Source organism: Corapipo altera, unplaced genomic scaffold, assembly GCF_003945725.1.
Source record: "Corapipo altera isolate COAL_440 unplaced genomic scaffold, ASM394572v1 54, whole genome shotgun sequence".
Lineage (NCBI taxonomy): Eukaryota > Metazoa > Chordata > Aves > Passeriformes > Pipridae > Corapipo > Corapipo altera.
This window is the reverse complement of record NW_020884902.1, coordinates 1,746,362-1,767,756: the sequence shown is the minus strand read 5'-3', so window position 1 is coordinate 1,767,756 and position 21,395 is coordinate 1,746,362. Positions and strand designations below refer to the sequence as shown.

General features: G+C 40.2%; 2 protein-coding genes across 5 annotated transcripts in view; both read right to left on the bottom strand.

Moving 5' to 3' along the window:
* Window positions 1-3,108, bottom strand: part of PLOD2 (procollagen-lysine,2-oxoglutarate 5-dioxygenase 2) — a 67,587-nt gene extending 64,479 nt beyond the window's left edge. The window contains exons 1-2 of the mRNA XM_027650457.1: window positions 3,005-3,108; window positions 1,500-1,594 (exon numbers count right to left, since the gene is read on the bottom strand). Of these exons, the coding sequence (XP_027506258.1) occupies window positions 1,500-1,594; window positions 3,005-3,108 (199 nt within the window). The remainder of the gene's footprint in view (window positions 1-1,499; window positions 1,595-3,004) is intronic.
* A 3,750-nt stretch (window positions 3,109-6,858) lies between these two features.
* LOC113950612 (phospholipid scramblase 1-like) lies at window positions 6,859-21,127 on the bottom strand. Of its 4 annotated transcripts, none has more exons than XM_027650589.1 (10): window positions 21,077-21,127; window positions 16,756-16,790; window positions 15,991-16,022; window positions 15,118-15,186; window positions 12,920-13,080; window positions 11,891-11,933; window positions 10,657-10,877; window positions 9,713-9,874; window positions 8,494-8,655; window positions 6,859-7,303 (listed from the first exon to the last, which is right to left on the bottom strand). In XM_027650589.1, exons 3-10 carry the CDS (start codon window positions 15,998-16,000, stop codon window positions 7,247-7,249), a joined length of 885 nt encoding a protein of 294 aa, XP_027506390.1. In that variant the 5' UTR covers window positions 16,001-16,022; window positions 16,756-16,790; window positions 21,077-21,127; the 3' UTR covers window positions 6,859-7,246. The 4 variants fall into 4 exon arrangements, with proteins under 4 accessions (XP_027506390.1, XP_027506391.1, XP_027506389.1 ...); XM_027650590.1 differs by having other exon boundaries at window positions 21,045-21,083; XM_027650588.1 differs by lacking the exon at window positions 21,077-21,127 and adding an exon at window positions 21,027-21,069.
* Between the last annotated feature and the right edge of the window lie 268 nt (window positions 21,128-21,395).

Below are 21,395 nucleotides of genomic sequence, written 5' to 3'. Positions count from 1 at the left end.
TTAAGAGGTGTTGATTAGTTGCTGTTTTACTGTGGCACCACATTGTAGTAGCTTCCTTGAGCATACATAACCACTGACATTTTTTAAATTTATTTTCCAGTCCTTTTCTTTTATATGCACTTTTGCACAAATATTTCCTTCAGCTAAACTTATTGCTCAAGAAGCTGAACCCCATAAATGGAGCACAAACAATGTTCATAAATATAGTTGATTTAGTCAACAGAGATTTTACCTTTCTCTGTCTTGCACTCCTCTCTACTACTCAAATATTAACTAATTGCTTTTTTTTTTCCCCATGTGTTCTGCAACACAGAGGTACGTTCTTGTTCATTTCAATGGCTGGCTTTAATTCTTGCTGCATTTTAATATTAGCTTACTACTTCTCATAGCCTTTCCAAAGTTTGTCCAGTGGAAAGGACAGGGCACAGTGAGCCCTTGTCTGTGTTGAACAACTTTGCTTGTATTTCTTTTCTGTCCCAAGCTGGCAACAAGCAGAATACGGACATAAACGGAGTGTCAGCAAGCCCAGCCTCAGTCTGCTGAAAGACCTATATTTTCCAGGAGCCACAAATTCTCTTCTTAGAAAAATGAGACACTTGCTGACACAATAAAGCAGTGTGCCTTGGTTCTATTGTACAGCCATAATCAATGGGATTAAAAAAAGAAAAGTTTTATACCAGTTAAACAGCAGGATTGGCTGCACGAGTAGAAAAAGACAGGGTTTAGGTGCTAATGTGTAGGTCTTTGGCAAACATACACAGCCCTTACAGTATCAGGATTGATTTTGTTCAAATTCCCAAGGGCAAGTGTTGTTCCTTGTAATACTACATGGCTGGAGAGAGCCACAGTGAGACAGAGCCTGAGCTGAAATAAATAACTGAAGGAGCAACTTACAGCCTATAAAGGCTGTTGGAGTGAGTTCCTCAATGATGTATATGACAACTCAGTTCTATAGCAGGGTATAACTAAACAGAAAGTGGACCAGCACAGAGCAATGCTTGTGCAAGTTCAGATACCTTGGGAAGTTGTGCTGTTCAAATTGTGCCAAAAAAAATCCCAACATTCAGGAGGAACAGTACACTTACACAAGAGGGACTGTACTTCAGAGCAGGAATATGCAGCCAGGACCTCAATTACAAAACACTACTGCACTGACGTGCAGGTCATAGATAATACCAGCAAAACACTGCTGTAAGCCACTAAGTCAAGGCAGCCCCAAAGTCTTTAGTGTCTTCAGGGTCAAAACGTATAACTGGGTCATTTAAATTAGCAAGTTACCTTTTGTTTATACTTCTCTTATTATAAATAGCTTTAATTACAGCCTTCACCACAAACCTCAGCCTCACCAGTTTGCTTAGGAGTTTCCATACAGCATTTGCTCCCTCCTGGGGCCCTGTGCCAGTTCACTGCACCACCACAGTGCCAGCAGCACCATGCCTGTGCTGACTCCCAGCTCCCCACGCAGTGCTACGGCAGTGTTGCAGTATTTGAACACTTACCTTTGGAATAAAACTTTGTCCGTGCTCCTTGAAGTTGTGATGTAGAGTTGCACAGGAATTTTCCTGCTGCTGAACATCTGTGTGTCACTCCCTCTCTGTAGCACGTGAATCAAGGAAGAGGAGGCTCCTAGACAGAAGGCAGCCAGACCATCAGTACCTGCACTGCACTAGCCCAGTCTCCCTTCTTTTTTTTGGCATGCATTTGCCCTCAGGGGCTGATGGTGGTTGTGCATCAGGGGCAGGGACACAAGAAGCTTCAAGGGTCCTGGTGTGTACAGGACCAGTGCAGGCTCCCCTCTGTGCTGCTCAGCTTCGCACCAGTGTCTGTGTGTCTGCTCCTCGGTAAAAGGCAAGCAACAAAGGAGAAATATTGACTTCCTCAGATGCTACCAGCTGCCCTGGTTCAATAACTAGGTCAGCTAAAGGTTAAACCAGCTGAGGCATGAGCAGCAAGTTTAAATGTAACAGAGAAAAACACAACCAAAGCCTGGGGGGAAGCCTGGAGCAGATCCCTCCTGTCCCTCGCCGTCTCCTCCACTGCCCTGCAGTGTGGTCCATGTCATAGCCATGCACATTGAGCCTCTCTCATGTCTAGGGGGCTAAATGCACCTCAGACATAAATCAGTGACATTAAACAGCAATGAAATCAGCCTGTTTGCTTTGAGGTACCCTGCTGTGGTATATTAATAACTTTTTGCTTTCAGTAGTAAATTCTGTCAGAAATCATAGTCCAATTCCAAATTATACCATTTACCAAGACTAATGCAACTTTAAGGACATTACACAGTATTTTGTCTAAGTATTCTAAATCAATCATGGTTTAACATACTTTCATGCACATTTTTTAATTTTCCTAGTGATGCATAATTGTATTTGAAGCTTAGGATTTTACTGCTTGGGTGGGAAAGACACACTGAGCTTTCCACACTCATGTAGGGAATACATACTTTGGACATAGTGTAATCTGAAATTCTTCCACTAAGAAAATCAGAATGACATCTAAGCAAACCGCCTGTGGATCTCATAGCCAGGTTTTAAGCAGTGAAAAAATAATTTCTGTGCTAACACTGCCACCCATCGAAAAATAGGAGACACAGTCATATATCCCTGTTTTCATGTCTTCTCCCTCTTTGGTATGCTGCAATGCTCTCATGTATACTTAATCATCACTGCTCTCTTTAATAACAGTGCCGTTAATGAAGTGTTATCAGGTAAAACATGTAAATAAACTAGAACTAAGGGATAGGTCAAATATATCTATAGAACAGAAGATAAATTCTCTCCAGAGCAAAATCAGTGATGTATAGAAGTCTCCCTGTGAATGGTGACAGGGAGCTACTAGAGCCTTAGAGCAATCTGATCAGTACATAAGCACATATAAGCATATATATCATGAAAGAACACATAAAGCCCTGATCCAATCCAACAGAATTCTCCACTAGCTGGGCTTTTCCCTCCACCCCGAGAGAGCTGCACTTTTTTTTTTGTTATTCTCTCCCTCCGACCTCTTGCTGTTTTCTGTGGTGCTCTTATACTTTTTTTTATCTCCTGTCTCACTGATTTTAAGACCAGTCACATAATTGTTTTTTGCTTGACATGGCTTCTTCATCTTGTAGTGTAGTGGTGGTTTCCCCTGCATGTGACCTGTACCTGTTTCCTTGCCCTGATCATGAGAGGTTCCCTTATCTGCAAGTTTCCCTGGTTCCACAACTCCATCCCTGCATCATACTTTTACCTTTACCATTTATCAATTTCATAAGTATTCCTGTCACAAATTATAACTATCCATATCATACAATGCCCATTAGTAGTCAAACACTTTAGCCATGCTATTTTTCAATAAATTCCCTTGAACATACATTTGATTTTCTTTATTATCACTCATATTTCCAATGTACCTGTACCTACAGTAAATGAGATAAATTCAGTTCAGGAAAAACAGTTGCTTTCTCCTTCCCTGACTCACCTTTTGTTGTGCAGTCTTTCTACCACTCTCAGCTCCTGGTCAAAGTTATTATTTTTAGTAAAACCAACATGAAGTATGTGAGGGATGTAAGGGCTGCCCTTGGGTCAACAAAAAGACCCAAAGAAACCTTATGATTTTTGCAAATATGAATTAAAATGTTTTCAAAAGACCAACTGTTAGACAATGTACTTTAAAACAATGCTCCTTCTCTTTTTCAATTAGCAATATTATTCTCTCTCTTCAATTACCAAATACCAATCTTGATTACGACTAAAGGAATAAATTTTTTTTGTTTACACTTATAATTTTGGTTTCTGGAAAAAAACAGAATTAACTGTGCTTTTTTACTGAGAAACATCATATAAATTATGTCTTTCTGTGCTATATAGACCCTAGGGTTTCATTAAGTGACTGCATCTCCTGATCAGCTGGAAATTAAAAACTTACAGGGATGATACAGATGGAAAGATCATTAACCGAACTAGAGAAATCCATCTGCAAATCTCACTCTGTAAAGGTTTTATGTAACAGCTCCATCTCACTGAGATGCTGTGGAATAACAGGTGGCATGCTGAAAGTCTTCTAATGTTTTCCAAAGCCTGGATTTATGGATGGGGGTAAATCACTCTATTGCTTACAATCTGATGGATGAAGAGTGGAGAGTTCTAGTCTGGTGATTTATTAAATATGGGTACTGTTACAGGTTCTTTCAAAATGAAGAAAGACGGCTCAAATAATTATTCTGCATTTAGCCCAATCAGTTTCGGAAATGAGAAAGTCTCCCGAAGTTCTTGTAAAATTTAAGGATTAAGCATTTTTCAACTAAATAGCAATAGAAAGAAAAGTGAGATTACAAAGGTGATAAGATACCATTTGGTTAACTAAAGAGTTACCCCTTGATAGTTTTAGTTAGGACTTCCCATGCAATATTTTTGCCTTCATAAGAGACCATGAACTGTTTCACAAGATGAAAGTTTGTGAGGTGTGTAACCAGCATCAGAGTTATTCAGTTACCAAACCAATGGCAAGTTCCTCTAGTCCAATGCTCTCTCTATCATTTTATGATCTGAGACTGCAGAACTTCTTTCCTGTTCTTACCACAATTCTGGCAAATCTAAGATTCTTAGCTTCTACTTCTTACTCCTTAGCTGGATTCGCATATTTTTTCTCTTGGGTTATCTAATTCTTTACCTTATTTATTAATTTTGCTAAACACGCGGTAAAGGAGCAAGCTGGAGTAATCTGACCACTAGACTTCAGCAGCATAAAATCCAAAAATCTAAATGGCAACAGCACAACTTCATTGTTGGGATTCACTGTATTTGAGAAACCTGTTTTAAGCACAGGTATCTTTGCTTTGATTATATTTCACAGAATTGTTACTGTTTGAAACTGAAATTTTCCTTAGGATATGAGAGTTGCAACATTTTTTTCCACCACATCTTGATGTGAAGTTGATCATTCTTAACCATTTACGTTCTCGCATTCTTCCCTTACTGCTCTGCAGAGATATACATGATTTTTGCTTTGTAATTTCACATGCAAGACTGTTGAGGCAATGGAGTTTTCAGGACTTATGCTGAATACCTAAGAACAACATTTGAACAAAAAAAATTTAATTACTTGGAGGAATGAAAATAAAGTCCCCTGGTTATGCTGTATTAGCCCAAGCTCCTAATACCTTACTTAAATTTGCATACATTCCCCAGGTTATTGACAGTGGATGAATTTATGATACCAAGGTTCTTTTTACCATGGGCAAAGGGATCCCTGCTTTGCTTACTTGCAAAGTATTATTCAAACCTTTCATCAAACAGCCATAGACCTCACTCTAATGCAAATTGTAAATTTAAACTCTATGTAGCACTTGCCATGGAAGTAAATAGGTATTTTCAAGTATCTCCAAAACAATTTTTATGGAATATTTATTTGAGTAACTCTGCTCCCTGCTGAAGTCAGCTATCAGATGTGCTTGAGCCTGGGACTTCAGAGCTACAGGCAGAACTGAAGCTGTGTGTCACCCCTTTGCAGGGGTGATAATGGTGAACTTACCCATATGAATCCCTAGAGGACAGGTCTGGTCCTGGGTCTTTTACTTTGGTTTCTAATATATGTAGCTTCTAGTCCTTATTCAAGCAATCACAAACTTTTAGCAGATTTTAGCAAGATTGAATTTCTGATATCTCATTAATAGCTGGTTATTAAAGCAGAAATTTTTTTCAAAATAATAATAATAAATTAATTCCCTAAGAATAGTGTTGATGAATTAAAAATGCACCTCCAGCAATTCCACATACAAGGAGCTTTAGCAGCAGAAGCTAACTTTAAAAAAGCATAATATACACATTTCATGTGTCTGCTTTTGAAGTGGAATTGTTCTGTTTATTATTCCTGCACCCTCACACCAACAGGCAGACTTAAAATCCATGAAAACCATGGAAAAAATGAGGAGGAAAGATAAGTGGAGAAACAGAAAAGTAACTAACTACTTTTTCCTTGCCTCAGGACACACTCATGCACAAAGCAATTACTAAAGGATTATTAAACAGAAGCAAACACGGACATATATATTTCCTGTCTCCTCTAATTTCCATTACTGAAAATATAAACTTTAAGTTTCAAAACAACCAAAATCTGGAAACACTTAGGAATCATACTTGACAACATATTTATCACCAGATGTGGTGGGCTGATCTTGGCTGGATGCCAGTTGCACACCAAGCCACTTTATCACACCTCCTTCTCAGCTGCCTAGGGAAGAGAAAATAAGATGGAAAAGGATTCATAGGTTGAGATATGTCAGCTTACTAAAGCAAAAATGAAAGTTTGTGTGCGCACAAAGAGAAGAAAAAAAACTATATTCTTCTAATTCTCTTCTTTCTTCTACAGCAAGTGATGTCTGGCCACTTCCTGGGAGGCAAGGCTTCAGCACATGTAGCAGTTGCTCCAGAAGGCAAACATTAATGCCCCTGGTTCCTCCTCCTCCTTTTCTTAGCTTTTATATCTGAGCTGACATCATATGGTATGGAATATCCCTTTGGTCAATTTGGGTCTAGTTGTGTTCCCTCCCAGGATCTTACCCACTCCCAGCCTACTGATGGGGGCTGGAATGTTGAGAGACAGCACTCATGCAGGGCCAGCTCTGCTCAGCAGTAGCCAAAACACTGGAGTGTTATCAATACCTTTCCAGCTACCAACACAAAGCACAGCACTGGGAGGGCAGCTGTGGCAAAACGAAGCCAGACCCAATACACCAAATTAATACAATTTTACACTGATTTCAGATAGTTCTTTTCACATCCATTACATTGTTTTGAATGCATATATTTGATATATTTGGATAAGAAGTTGAAAACTACAGGATGTGAACACCAAGGCAAAACTACCAAAGGATACACAGGAAAAGATCAGCATCTCTTTATTAGGCTCACTGCTAACATTAATATTGAATATAGAAGTAGTCCTCTATTTTAGGAATTAAAGTATAAGTAGTTACTTTACAATTACAAATCTCTCGGGAATAAAAAGGTTGCCATATATTTCTACAAATCACAGTATTCATCTGTGCAGATAAAGGATTTTTATTTCAACACTACAAACTATTTCACCAGAGTACAAAAAAAAAAACCAAACAAATAAAAAGAGGATCATAAAGCTTTTCCCTTCTAGAAATGTAACTGTAATATGTACACTTCTCACATTCTTACTGGAGCTCTGCAATTCACTGGGAACTTGGGACTTCCAGGTTCTTCTTTCTTCTATATAAAACTTCTAGATTTCATCACCAAACTCCCACTTGCTGTTTCTTATCAGCACCATGCTCAAAAAACATGAAGTCCTTAGGGGGCAAAAAAAAAGCAAACAAACAAATACTTAATGTGGTTCTTATTTCAGAGATCTCCTGGTTGCTCTGCAAGGTGTTCACCTTCCTCTCTGAAACCTCAAATGATAAGAAGGTGGGGGTGCCTGTTGCCATGCCCCCATCACTTGGGTCTCTCAGCACGGGACACCCACAGAGAGAGATGGTGAAAGACCAACATGGAAACTTTTATCACTAGCCAAAGCTAGTGATCCTTTACTTGGGATTCTTGCCCTGGCTTTGTTCAACCTGACTCAGTCCCTTTCATTTTACCTCAAACTGGATTCCATTGTAATAATGATTATCTTTAAGTTTACATGTGGAGGGCCCGTTTTCTGTGCTTGGAGTCCTGGCTTGCTCAAACTCACTAACGCTGTACTTGATGCACAGGAACACACACAGCTAAACAAAGCCTCGTTTGTGCACAGGGCTGTTAGAGGCTGGTGACACCATCCCAAACTCAAGGTGCTTCACGTACCCCTTTCCTCCCCCTCTGCAGCCCTGCCAGCACAGAAGCAGTGCACGTTTTGAAATTATACTGATGCAGAATTGCACAGGTAAGTGGAAACACAAGTGTGTTGCAGCCTGTTTTCAAAGAGAACTGCACTGCAATATTGACAGAGCAGACTCTGACTACAGCTCAGAAGTGCTCTAACAAGTTCAACATGCTTAGCCTCCACAGTAGCCCCTCCATATGGAAATTACTCCTCTGAGAGCATTTAGTCCTGCTCAGCTCAGTGCTTCACTTACTTCCAAGGAGAGTCAGGATGAGCTGGCTGCAGCATTCAACTGTCCACCAGCTCAGCAGGCTGCTCTGGCTTTGCATGGATCTCTTGGCTACTGCTGATCTGTATTTTTCTGGTTTCAACATTCATATAAACTTGCTTTCTTCTGCTACTGCGTCTGTAAGGAGTCTTCCCTCTACAGGTTTTTTCAGTCCCATTATATACTAAGCTCTTCTTAAATACAATTAGCACTTCATGTAGTCTGGAACAAGCTTATTATCTAAAATAATTCTGTATTGCCTTTTACGGTCAGTTTTACACACTGAAGTTCAGAAGCTGTCACCCACTTCAAGGAGCTCAGAATCAAATCCTTTACCAGTACAATCTGAACATGAAGATGAAAAAGTTAGTTCCTATTCAAATATTAGTGAACAACAGACTTACAATAAGGAAGCAAGCTCCAATCATAACAGCTTTCATTTTCACATCAAGGTCCATTGGGAATGTGATTCCAAAGTTATCTGCATCTGTAAAGGCTTCTTTCACAAACCCAGTCCAATGCTTAGAAATCCTCCCAACAGTACAAGTCTCATCCAGAGATTTCACCTGGTTTAATATAAAATCAAAACAACATAATGAAATCTGTCATTCATAATATTCCCAAATCCATGTCAGGGTAGGTCCATTTGAAAGCTTCAGACTATGTTATGTGAATTAATGTGATTACTGAATGCAAGTGTTTGTACCAAAAGGCAATCAGACTATCAGAAAGTCATTCTTTAGTAGCACAGCCATGAACTTAATTCTGAATCTGACTGCAAGTTCAATGTTTTAATGTTGCTGGGAGACATGCACACACGCACACACACACACACACACACACACGCTCTCTCCTGGAAGTGCTGTCTTTTAGCCAAGACAGTGAATTATTTTCTCCTTCCATTTATCAGGAACTGCTCAAGCGAAAATTAAACAAACTACATTCTTCTGTTCCAAAGCAGAGATTAGCCCTTTGTCGACATTATGTTTCGCAAAGTTAGGTCCAGTCTTCTGGGTCGTCTGAAAGACTAGTTCCCAAAATAAAATCATACTAAATTTACTTCAGTAACCCTTTGCAACATTATTTTAAATATTAAATGGTAGGCTAGTATATCTACTACTTAATGTGCCTTAATCGCTATTAATTTAAAGTGCAAGTTGCAACTCCTCAGTCATTCAACTCTATATTTTAGGTTTAAATTATCTTGATTTACTAGTTCATTGAATGATTATTAAATTATTAAATATGTGATTGCAGAAAGTAATTTCAATAAATACCTAATACAGCTGAGAATAATTTTTTTTTAGGGCCTAACATAATAGTTTCAAAAAGACTTTGCTCCTCAATATTTTAATTAACTAATTTGTGTGCAGCCACAGGGAATTATTCTCACTGATCATGAATGAATGGCTTTAAGATGTAATTTCTGGCATTTTGTCTGTTTTATCTAGAGTAATTTAGATATCTTGAGAAGTGAGTTGATTATACCAGCATTAAAAGATTATGTACTAATTACTTAATATATTACCTGTTAACTGAACTGTTGTATAAGTTGAGCCACAAACTACTATGAAGCTACTATCTGAAAACAGATACATGCAAATAATTTTTAGCTTTCCATACCTCAAAATTAACATCCTCAAAACAGCTGCAGACAACACATGGGCCAGTAATTTTCAGTATATCCATTCCTTTCTCATCTTGAATGGTAAACTTTGGCAGGCAGGGATGCCAGTTCTGGACAACATAACCAACTCTTGTTCCCGGAGGCGCCTGAACTTCCACCTTTGCAGGAAAGAGAAAACCTCCAAGTGAGTGTTTATGCTTTGATATGCTTGGGAGACAAAACCCACAACAGCACACAAAAGAAACCACAACAATCTGGCCTTTCAAGGCATGACCTGCATGGAATTTTTTGTGAGCATTTTCAGAAGACTGCACTCAGATTGAAGACCTCAAATTCAACTTCTGCCTTCAAGAAAACAGTAAGAGAGAGACACAAGCTATGCATCTACAGTATAAACATCAAAGTCCAGTGAAAGAAATATAGTAAGTGAAGACATTAGAGGGTGCAGCTACTACAAATCCTTGAGTAATAGTTCTAAGTAGGCTCAGATTTAAAGTTGCAGAAGTTCAATCATCTCAGAATTATGTTATCATTAAAAAAACTCATGATCTCATGAATTGAATTTCACTATAGCTTTCACAAAAAATCTAGCTATTATTTTATGAAAGCCATTGTCTTACTCTTCTATTCCAAGTCCACCTTCAGTGCAGATTTCAGCACTAGCCACAAGTTCCCTGACATGCTGTTCAATCAGATTTTTCATTACCGTAATCAGAAATGTCCAGGGTGAGTCCAAGTGTTGCAGCACACTTCCTTCTTCCCAGACTAAGAATCCCACTCATAAATCCCACCAATCTCTCTTTCCACAACATACGGGTAAAACCTGATTTGTTTCACCTCACCTCCTGATTCAAGACCTCATCTTAAAACTGCATTAGGAGGTCCCTGTGCTGTCTGAAGGAAGGCGGTGAGAGGCAGCAACTCACCTCCTGCAACTTACCTCCTGCAAACAGCAGGGACAGCAGCACGAAGAACAGCGGAGAGGCCTCTGCAGCGTTATCACCTCACGGCCCACGTTGTCTATAATCCGGATGGTGAAGGGTCGTGATGGTCCACAGCAATTCCTGGTGAGGCAGTCAGTGTCCTCTGCTGCAAAGTACACCCTTTGCCCCAGTGCATTCTTGAGCTCATATTTGTTCTGTGTTTCAAAGCCAGTCAAAACTGAAAAATAGGAGAAGTCTGGTCAGAAATCTTTCCCTGCTAACTCCACAGCTACCCTTTGGGAAGGCAAGCCTCGCTCAAAGTCCTTCAGAGGCAGCTGCTGGCAAAGGGTAACGGGAGGAAGGACTGTGAAGCAGAGAAGCCTGATGAAGAAGTTCAGAGAGAAGTTACCATGAACAAGGACAGGCAGAAAGAGCATGGAGATTTCCACCAGTCCCCATTCCCCCCCACCAGACACAGACACCTCCTGCCAGAGCAAGCACCACAGTTACCAATAACAGCATGGAAGATTCTCAGGAAGAGCTGAACAGACGAGAATTAAAACCACTTGTGAATCTGGGGGTGAAGCCAGGAAAGGGCACAAATATGTTCAGAACGAGAAGGCCACTAAAAAGCCTCACAGTCAAGATTCACAGCAGTGCACATTGAAAGCAACAAGAACCAGGAGAGAAATTTTAATTAATTTCTATAACAAATGAAAGCACTCTTTTAAGTTTTATGGAAAAAAAATACAGTAACATTGGGTGTCAGCTGAGATGTATGGTCCATTTTATTTCTTCTGTTTGAAAGACACTGATAACATGACTTTGATGATCTTAAAGTGAATGTAATGAGGGGAACAGAAAAAAAGCCACTGAGTTTGCTAAAACAGCAGGATTGCCTGTAAACAGCATCAAAGCCACATGCCAGTCTATGGAATTAGGTGGGATATGACAGAAAAGATCTTTAAGTAGGGAAGAGAGGAGAGTAGAAATCATAGTAAATAACATTAGAAATGTGTGACTTTATCTATAACTAGCTATCAAGATTATTCAGTTTCATTGCTGTGTAGAACCTGCTTAAAATCCTCTTCCCTCCTAATTTCTCCTTCCTCTCCTCCTTAACTTCTGCAGGAATTGAGACAGGTTACTTGAGGCAGGAAAGTGAAAGGAGATGATCCACATACATAGTGTTAAAGAAAGTCTAAACTTTACTTTTTTTGGGATTATTAGATTTAAATACTTTGTACTTACTCTCAAGTAGTTCAGTTTGCTGATGAATTAATATCTGGTCAATCTGTCCATGGTTCAAAAATTAAACAGAATAAGTAGTTAACAAGTTGTAACTAAGAGAAATGTAGTTTTAAGAGCCATTGCTGTTTCATTTCAGAATGAAAATTTGTGGATCAATACACTGCATAGAGGCAGATCATCTACCAATAAAGCTGCGGAAGTAGTTCACAGCCCCTCCTTGTCCTGTCCACTGTCAGTTCAGCAGAACAGTGTTCCAGAGCACTGGAGCTGATGGCAGGAGCTGTACCCAAACTGGTCTGGGTACAAGCATGCAGGACTAACATGCCTGTGCTCCTTTCAGGACTCGGAGCCTGACAGAGATCCAATATCACAGGTCCCAGAGCCTCCATGCAGACCAAAGAAGGAAAGTGAGACACTTTAGAGCAGAAGCTCAGCTACTGCTCAGCTCTGAGGGAAATTCAGGGAAAATCAGCCTCTCCTCATCACTGCTTTTCTTTTTTAGCAATTTGCAGAACTTGCAACAATACGCCAGCGTTAATCTTGCCAGTGATGAGATGAACTGTATTTTATAGTACAAGGACATATCTATAATACGGAAACAATTTTGCTATTAGCATTCTCTAGGTTGTGAAGTCTGACTAGCACCTTTACTAACAACATTATGAAGTAGTGTGAAAAAAGCATGTAGAAAATTAAGCACCTCTAATGTTCTACAGTTTCCTATATTACAGATATTTGTTGTATACACCTTGCCAAATCATGTTACATCTCATGAACAGCAGCTTCGGGAACGGGAAGGATGTATGATAGTCCTGTGCCCCTCGTCCTTTAGCATCTTACTTGGACAAGTCCTAGAGCCATAACAGGCACATCCACACTCAGAGATGCATCTGAGGCTTTGCTTAGCAGCCCAAAAGCAGCAACCCACACAGCTGCAACACACCCAGATGATTTATTTTGCCTTTTCATGGATGCAGGCTGCTTCCCAAGTGAATCCCCCATCTCTGGAAGGAGGAAAGGTGCAGGTACCTGTGTGAGGTATTCCAGTCCGGGAGGGCAGTTGGGAATAGAAGGAGGGATAGGCATCCAAATTGCCCCCCCCTGCATGACGGGCTGGTTCTGGACAGGTGGAAAAGCAGGTCCGCCTGGGAATCCCATGGGCTGTGCTTGGAAGCCATAGTTCCCTGCACCTGAGACATTTGGCATGGTAAGAGAGAGACAGTTATGAAAGTTAGATATTGGAAAAGAATTGCCCCATTGATCTTCAAAAGATTATCTGGTTCACTGTTTTGAACTATGGAGATCCTTATACCTTCTATATTTCAGTTATGAACACAACAACCTTCATGAAGGAAGTTACACTGGATTGGGAAGTTCTAATGCCTCAGAAAAAAAACAAACAAAATAAATAAATGCAGCATTCTTGAATATAGCAGAAATTTCATTCACATAAAGACAGGCAATTCAAAAATTAGAAATAAATGAATGAAGGTTATTTCTAAGTAGAAAAGACAGAAGGCTTTAAATTCCAAGAAAAGCACTGGCATTTACAAGTTGTCAGTTGAGCAAATGAGTAATTTTAAGATAAAGTTTTCCTGAAATGACACCTTCTATTTACATGAAAGGAAATGCCTTTTTAGCAAAGATTATCTGTAGTTTTCAAACCAGAAGTCTGTGACCTAAAAACTGCACTTTCCCATTTGTTTAGTGGATTCTCTGTCAAAACCCAGAAAATGCACAACTCCTTCACAGAGGAGGCGCGCAGTAAAGGAGGAAAGAGTTCCACGTTTTGTGAATGTCAAGTCTCCAACTGGTGCTGAACAGAAAAAAAGCTCTCAGGGAGCACTGCAGGGTGTAAGTGCTCAGCAGCCCAGCAGATGGCACAGGCAGCACTGCCTCGGTGTCACGGCCCATCCCTTGTCCCCCTGGGCTCAGAGCCCTGCCTTCCTCCACCCCTGTAGCTGAGGCTGCGGAAGTTGAGAGTCAAAGTTACAGAACGACAACTGTATTTTTTCCCTCTTTTAATACCTTCCTGGTAGGCAGACAGGCTTTCAGTCTTACACAGAGGATTTTACTCACGTTTACTCAGAAGTGAGCACAGTGCAGAAGGCACAAAGAATATTTTTGTGGAGCTGTACAAATAGTTCGAGATACTGACTTGTAGACTTATCTTTAGCCCACACCAGCTCAGCACCAAATTTCACATTATATTACAATACACGGACTGTTACATGTGAAAGATCAGGCTGTGGCCATAACCAGGTCAGTACTGGGTGATGTAAACAGCTGTGGCTTAAAATTCATAGGTGGCCAGCTCACCCTAGAGAAGAATCCACCCTTTGAGAATACAAAATCACTTTTATGTCTGAGGCTTACACATAAATTATCTACTACTATTGTGTGCAAGTGTGTGCACATACATTTACTCAAAATAAAAATGCTCCCGTGACCTTCATGGCACAGGCAGTGAATGTTCATTCCTTGCTGAAGCCAACTGTACTTACAGACCTCAGCCTGCCTTGTTGCAAGATGCAAAAGCTTTAACTTGTGAACAGCACAGTAACTTAGGCCAAACATTTTGCATTTTATCTGTAATTTATGGTTTGAGCCTGATTGTTAGATATCGCACACTGTGATTCGGTGCTTCAGAAAGCAGTCATTGGCAGAACGAGAGAAGCTGTTTAGGAGTGCTACATTTTGAATGTAGAACAGAAAATAAGAAAGAAAAGGAGAAAAGCAAGTGAGGGAAAGAGTAAAGTATAACCATGTGCTAAGTACAGCAATAGAGCAAGAAACGGGAACAGAATACGGGGACCAGCAGAACTGCAGGAGGAAAACAATTATCTTCAGTTCTGGATTTCTTGAGAAAGATAAAGTGAAATACTGAAATAACAATTAAAAAAATCTGATCATCAGTAAGAAGCTGCCACACATTAATTGCTTTGCATCAGTTAACCGCCCTAGCAGGGAAGTTTGATCAAAAACACCTCCCTAGCAAACTCCCCACAGTGACCACAGGAGAATATCTGACATTTTTAACGCCTACTGCTGTTGGTACTGCTCAGCATACATTCAAAAAAGAAAGAAATTACTTTCCAGCAAAGCAGAAATTAAAGAAACGTTATAGAATGAATAGCAGTAAATTGGAGATGATCACACTTGTACAACCCCATATTCCCTGTGGTTATTTCCTAATAGTATCGCAGGTCTGTAACCAAGCAACCTACCTTGGTAAGGCCCAGGGACGTGCTGAGGGGAGCCAAAGGGGACTCCAGGTGCTGTGGCAGGTTGAGGTCCTGGAAGGATGGAATATATGCTCTGAGTATTGATCTTTTCCTCCTACCCTAGGCAGAAAGATCCCCAACACTGCCTCCTTTTCCAGAATACACACATAAATTAGGCAGCTCTTTTCCGTATAGCAAAAACTGTACATCAAGCTCATATTTATGAACAGTGTGTATATTAAACATCAGTATAACTTAAATGAGTTCTGGTCCTTAAAGCTCAGAAAAAAAGGCAAGTATTGCCCATGATGCCATGAATAAGTCACGGAATCATTTGGCTCAAAATGGACCTCTTGAGATCACCTAGTCCAAGCCCTGCTCAAGTAGGATCAGTTCACTCTGTCTGCACCAGAGGTGCCTTTGTTCACTGATATTTAGAAGGAAGCTTTAAATCCAAGCATTGTCAGGAAACTGACAGGCTGCCCTTCAGTACAGAACATGGAAATGATCCACTCCCCTCTATGTAAAACAGCTTCTTCCAACTTCTTCAAGTTCAGACTGTAGTACTGCCTCACCAGCACACTGGGAGGTCTATGAATTTAAAAACATTTACCAACTTCAGTTTTTAAGCACAAATAACTTGAACTTCAAGATTACTTATTTATTATTTTTATTTCACTCCAGAAATCAAGAACTGAAAATGTAAGCTCTATGTTTTGTAAAATATTCAATATTAAAATTTCAATTTAACACTTTCATTCATATTTCATATAAGTAAAGGTAAACTAATAGCTAAGCTAATATTGCTTGAATACCTTGGAAGGACCCATGCTATCTTTGATGTTAACCAAAGATGACATTTTATTTTTTACTCACCTTGCATCATCGCGGATCTGCTTACAGTTGTTCTGCAAAAGAACATTTTTATATCACGATGTTTTTAATATATAATTTCACAAAAGAGTTATTCAGTGTTCTCTATTTATTACTGATAAAAGATATTTGCCTGTCTAAACCATATGGGAAAGCTGAATTACAAATACAAGGTAAAATAACCTTAAATGTCTCAGCTTCCTTCTAAGCTATGTCTCCACCACCACATAAATCTGAATTATCTATGCCTGCATTCATGCTTTGAGTATCCCGAAATCATCCCCAACTCAGAGGAAAGCATTGGGATGTGCAAGACTCCACTGTGTAGCCATTCAGAAACATCATGCAATTCATATGAACAAATTACTGTAGTAATTTCAGAGCAGCTGGTTCAGTGTATTGATGCTGACAACAAAACCTGCTGGGTAAATACTGGAGCAGCCATCCTGCCCACGCTACCCCCTATTCAGTTCTTTTAAGACTATTCCACTTCTGAAGTGGTACTACTAAATAACACCTATCCAGTTTTCACCTTCACAAGATAAAAAAAGTGGGCTCACACAGGGGAGTGAGATGCTAAGCAGAACACCATGAGTGAAAGGGCCAACTGCTTGTCTTTTTCTTTCTACTCTTCCAGGTTGCCAAAGGAATTAAAACCAAAACAAACAAAAAACCGCCACAAAACACATACAAACAAACAAACACATACCCCCCTCCAAACAGAAACACACCACACCAGAAAGAACATTTAGTAATAGCAGCACCAACCTTGAGAGATACTTCTTTTAAGTCTCAGGGGAAGTCTAAAAAAGAATGGAATAGGCACTAATTTTTAATAGAACCAAAAGCTTTTAAATAAAAAAATAAATCTAGTTCCTTTTCAAAAATAATCCAGTTTAATTTAAACTAGTAATATATTTTGTCTGTTATGGATCTTCTAACTACTTCAAGGAAGATCGTCGTTCAAAGCTGTGAATGAAACTGAAACTGAAAGTAATTCCTTCCTGTTTTCACTCCCACAGTAAAAGCAGATATCATGGAATGATGTTTATTGGTTCTGGGATGGCACGGAACTAGCTCATTTCCCAAAACCTACACAAAATCCTCTTTGTTTAATAAATTGCTCTTAAAGCCATCCTTTCTCAGTATTTTTTTTCTTCTATTTACAATTATATATCTAATTTAAAAATCTGAAAGAACACATCCAAACTACATAACCCAAACCTTGTTCTCACAGTTTATGCTATAGAGTGACAAGTTTAATACATGACCATATTAATTATGTTGACAAAACTACCAGCTTGTAGGAGTATCACAAATTGAAAAAAAATAAACAATGTTATTTAAACTAGCAAAAGATCAGTTTATACTGTGAGATGTTCCAGCTACCTGACCTTCAGTGAAATGCTGAGAATTACAACTAAACCCTTTCGTAAAAGGAAAGACAGAATCATAAGATTTATTTAAAAGAAAGGCTTTATAGTAGTCCAGAATCTTTTATTGTCCCTAAAACCACACATATATGCCATTGTACAATCTAGGATTTAGAAAGTGTTGATCTGCTCTATAGCTAGAAAAGTAACAAAGATTTTACAATGCTCAGCCCCCATTTCATCAGACATGATGTTAAAGAGAATAGTTAAGATTATTTTTTTAATTAAAATTGTCTCTATTCTTCTGCTGCCTTTTATCTAGACTCCTATTATCTCCAATTCAGTCATCACACATTGTCAGTCATGCCCTGCTTTTCATCTGGAAAATTTATAAAGACTGTGCAATACCATGAAAGTCTGAAACACCACAGGAATGAGGAACAAAAACTCACTTTTGTCAACCTTTATATTGCACAATTTTTTTTTTCTGCCAGGTTTCCACATGTGGTGAAATTCCCACCTGGCGAAACTTCAGTCAAGAAGCCGTAGTAACCGGAAGACCAGTCACTCAGAAAATGTGCCAATAGCATCATGCAGTCTCCTGAGTTAGAAGGGACCCACTAGGATCATCAACATCCAACTCCTGGCTCTGCACAAGTCAGCCCCAAGAATCACACCATGTGCCTGAGAGCATGTCCGAATGCTTTTGGAACTCTGTCAGGTTTGGTGCTGTGAACACTCCTCTGTTGGTTCCACCTGCCTGGGTTGCACAGAGCAATAAACCGGAGCCTACATTTTCATGTCAGTGTAATAAAAGGTGGCTTTGCCTACAGCTAGGTGTCACTAGTTCTAGTAGCACTTTTCAAATAAGTATAGAGAACGGTCATTGAAACATTACTTACATTGTTGAGTAGAGGTTTTTATTTTTTTTTTAATTTTTTTAGATTTTTTTAATTTTTATAGATTTTAGTAGAAGTTATGTAGATTTTAAATGTACCTGTAGTGTGTTTCTCATGATGTTATATCTTCTATCAGTATTTTCCAGTAGAAGTAACAGCAGGAGCCTAACAGCTGTACATATCAAACCCCCTTCCCATATCCATTAGTTGTTTAGTCTTCTACCCTAATGCCTGCCCCAGGAATGTAAAACATGGACAACAGGCTCCAAGGGCTGCACGTGCTTCGATGAAGAGGAAGATGATGAAAGAAGGGTCCCAAACTCCTCCAGACTCAATTCTCGAAGGGATGTGCTGGGGGGTGGGGGGAACAAGGCAGAACTGGGGAGTGGACAAGCAGGGATTGGATGGACATCATTATAAAAACTGTAACACCTGAGTCGAAGCATGCGCGTATGGGTTTGTATTCCTAGAGCCTGGAGGCTCATTAAAACTTCTGCTCTCTCATCTCCTACCTAAATTGGCCTGGAGTCTTTTTTTCTCAGTTTCTTAGGCATCAACATAGCAGGGAAAAGTGAAGGTTTTTGCATTTAGCTCCCACTAATACAAATGAGGGTTAATGCTATTTCTTTGTAATGGAGTTAAAATTATGTAGAATTAAAGAAAAAAAAAGAAGCAAAGTACTTCAGCAAGTAGTAGTCCATTACAGAATTCATTTTGGTTCAACAAAAACAGCAGCTGCATGAATCCCTTGTGCTAAGTACTGGTGAAATGCTGCAACATGAATTCACAATATAAATCAGGATTAAGTGTGTTGGAGTGAATAATCTGGCCATGATGTTCCAGAAGAAGCAGCTATATATCTTGGTAATATATCTTGTAATCTGCTTTATAAGGCCTTGAACAAAATAAATTTGAATTTAGGCTGCCTTTAATCAGAGGGATGAAACAAAATAACGGCCAAAGTTTATCCTTTTGAACCTAAATTTTGCAAGGATCAAAAGGGTCCTTCACACTTTATTTCATTACCTCAGGTTTTTGCTAATCAAACATGGACCAAAATCCCACAGCTGAGTGCTGAAGGGCAAGATGTGGTAGGAACCAGCCTCACCCCTCCCTTGGGCTAGGGATTTGCCAGGGAGCCTGTGCTGGGAAAAGCCATCAAGTTTTGGCTTTCCTGACAGATTCCTGTAGTAACTCGTATCTATGGGTCCACTCTCCCAAAGGGAGTACAGATTCTCTCTTCTCTGAAGTAAGGGACATACTTGGGTTCAACTTTACACAAGGGGAAGACAGAAGTGATTTTGCTGCCAGAAAGGAGGCACTGGGGGAACTGGTGATGCTTCACAGAAAGTGGGATCAGGGAAGGTGGGCACTGCCAGATGCTCCTCCTGAAACTCACAACCTGAGCCCCACAGCTTGGCCTCCAATCTCAACCACTTGAATGCTGAGAGGAAATAAATGGCAGAAGAACCACCACCAACACCTGAAACAGTGTTTATATGCCATGTGCAGCCATTCAGCTGGGGGTTGGCACACTGGCAGCAGACCCCACCCTTCATTTGCTGTACTGCTCATGAGAGAAAGGAACTGATACCAACAAGTCCAATTTTTCATACCCTGTCCCTCTATACTGTACTATCTAGAACCCATATTGCCAGCCTTCTTCCACATCCGTAGGAGTTCCCAGACCTTTTGCCTTTGCTTTCAGAAGTAGCAGTCAATTGCTGGGATTACCTAGTCCCTCTCACCCAGCACAGCACAACCAATTCCTTACAGAGTAAGGAAATAACATCCCTAGATAGTTCCTTTTTTATGAATGGCAGATTGTCCATGTTCCTTTTTCAGTCACTTTCTCATTTTCAGAACTACATTACACAGCCCACTCTGACACAAGTCAGTAGATATGTTCCAGTAATTCAGAGACCTCATAATTACATTAACTACAGAGCTTCTGCTTTTTATGAGGAAAACAGCATAGTAGAGAAACAGGCAGTTTCATTTCTTATCCAGCTCATTAAAATGCTGCCAAAAGCATATTGACATAAGCCCCCAAGCACAAACATTACACATGGTTCCATTTAAATATCAAGCCAGACCCTTTCCAAGGGGGTTTAACACAAAAAAAAAAGAAAGCCAAACAGCTGTGAGCCATGCATTTGTTTACCCCAGCCAGTTTTGTGGCATTTCTTCTCATCACGTTACATTAGACTATTCAGCCACCAGATTTTAACCTTGACTGCTGGAGAAACAGTATGCTTAAAAATCATCCAGTTGATCTAAAGTTAACGAAACAGTCTTCAGAGAAGGCACAAATGAAATAAGCTGGAAGTTGACTCAAAATATTTTGGTTCTGATGCTGCCCTTACACTGGCATCTGTCCTGAAATCTAGGAGGACAGACACCTGGCAGCCAAAAAATCAGGTCACACCCAGGGTATCCGCCTCACTGAGACGAAGGCGCATCTCTAACACTGCTCACTTCACTGCTGGGGTCAGGACCACCGCTGCCAGAACTGTGCTCCTGCTGCTCTCTCGGGCAGGGCTCTCCCAACATAGCCTGGGCAGCAACAGCTTCCATTAAACCAGTCTTTGCAAGCGAATTACTTCACTAAAGAGAGCTAAATTCTAACTTAACGTGCAATTCCCAACCAGAAAATGTGGTCCTTCTGACCATCAGGCCCTTGTCACAGCCCTGATGTTAATGAGAGCATCCCCAGAGATGCCTGAGAGGACCGCCTAGAAGGAATCATGGCGATGAGGACACTTATAGCCGCAGCAAAAAGTACCGTTCCCAAAGCCGAGGCGCAGCTCCTCTATCCTCCTGTCCTCTCCCCTGCGGTGACTGTGCACATCTCGCCCGGGCGGTTCGGGAACACCCAGCGCTGCGGGGCGGGGCTGCCGATGCCGCCCCGGGGCGGGGAGCGAGGGCAGCTCTTGCTGCAGACAGGAAATTGAGGTTTGAGTATTGCGGGGAGACGCCGGAATTTCTGCAGGTTACTGAGCTTTTCTCTTTGTGGCCTTTACTCTTTCCATCTCCGTCAGCATCAATGCCGACTCCGTGCCTTTTTAGTTAATAATTCATTAATTTAACTGCCTAATTTTTACCTTTTAGTCGCAGAATATCAGGTTGCATACAG

Coding starts and splice junctions, on each gene's coding strand:
- LOC113950612 (XM_027650589.1), bottom strand. Junction 11,934..12,919: donor GACTGGAATACCTCACACAG/GTACCTGCACCT, acceptor AACCATGGACAG/ATTGACCAGATATTAATTCA. Junction 10,878..11,890: donor GCAAACTGAACTACTTGAGA/GTAAGTACAAAG, acceptor CCTATTTTTCAG/TTTTGACTGGCTTTGAAACA.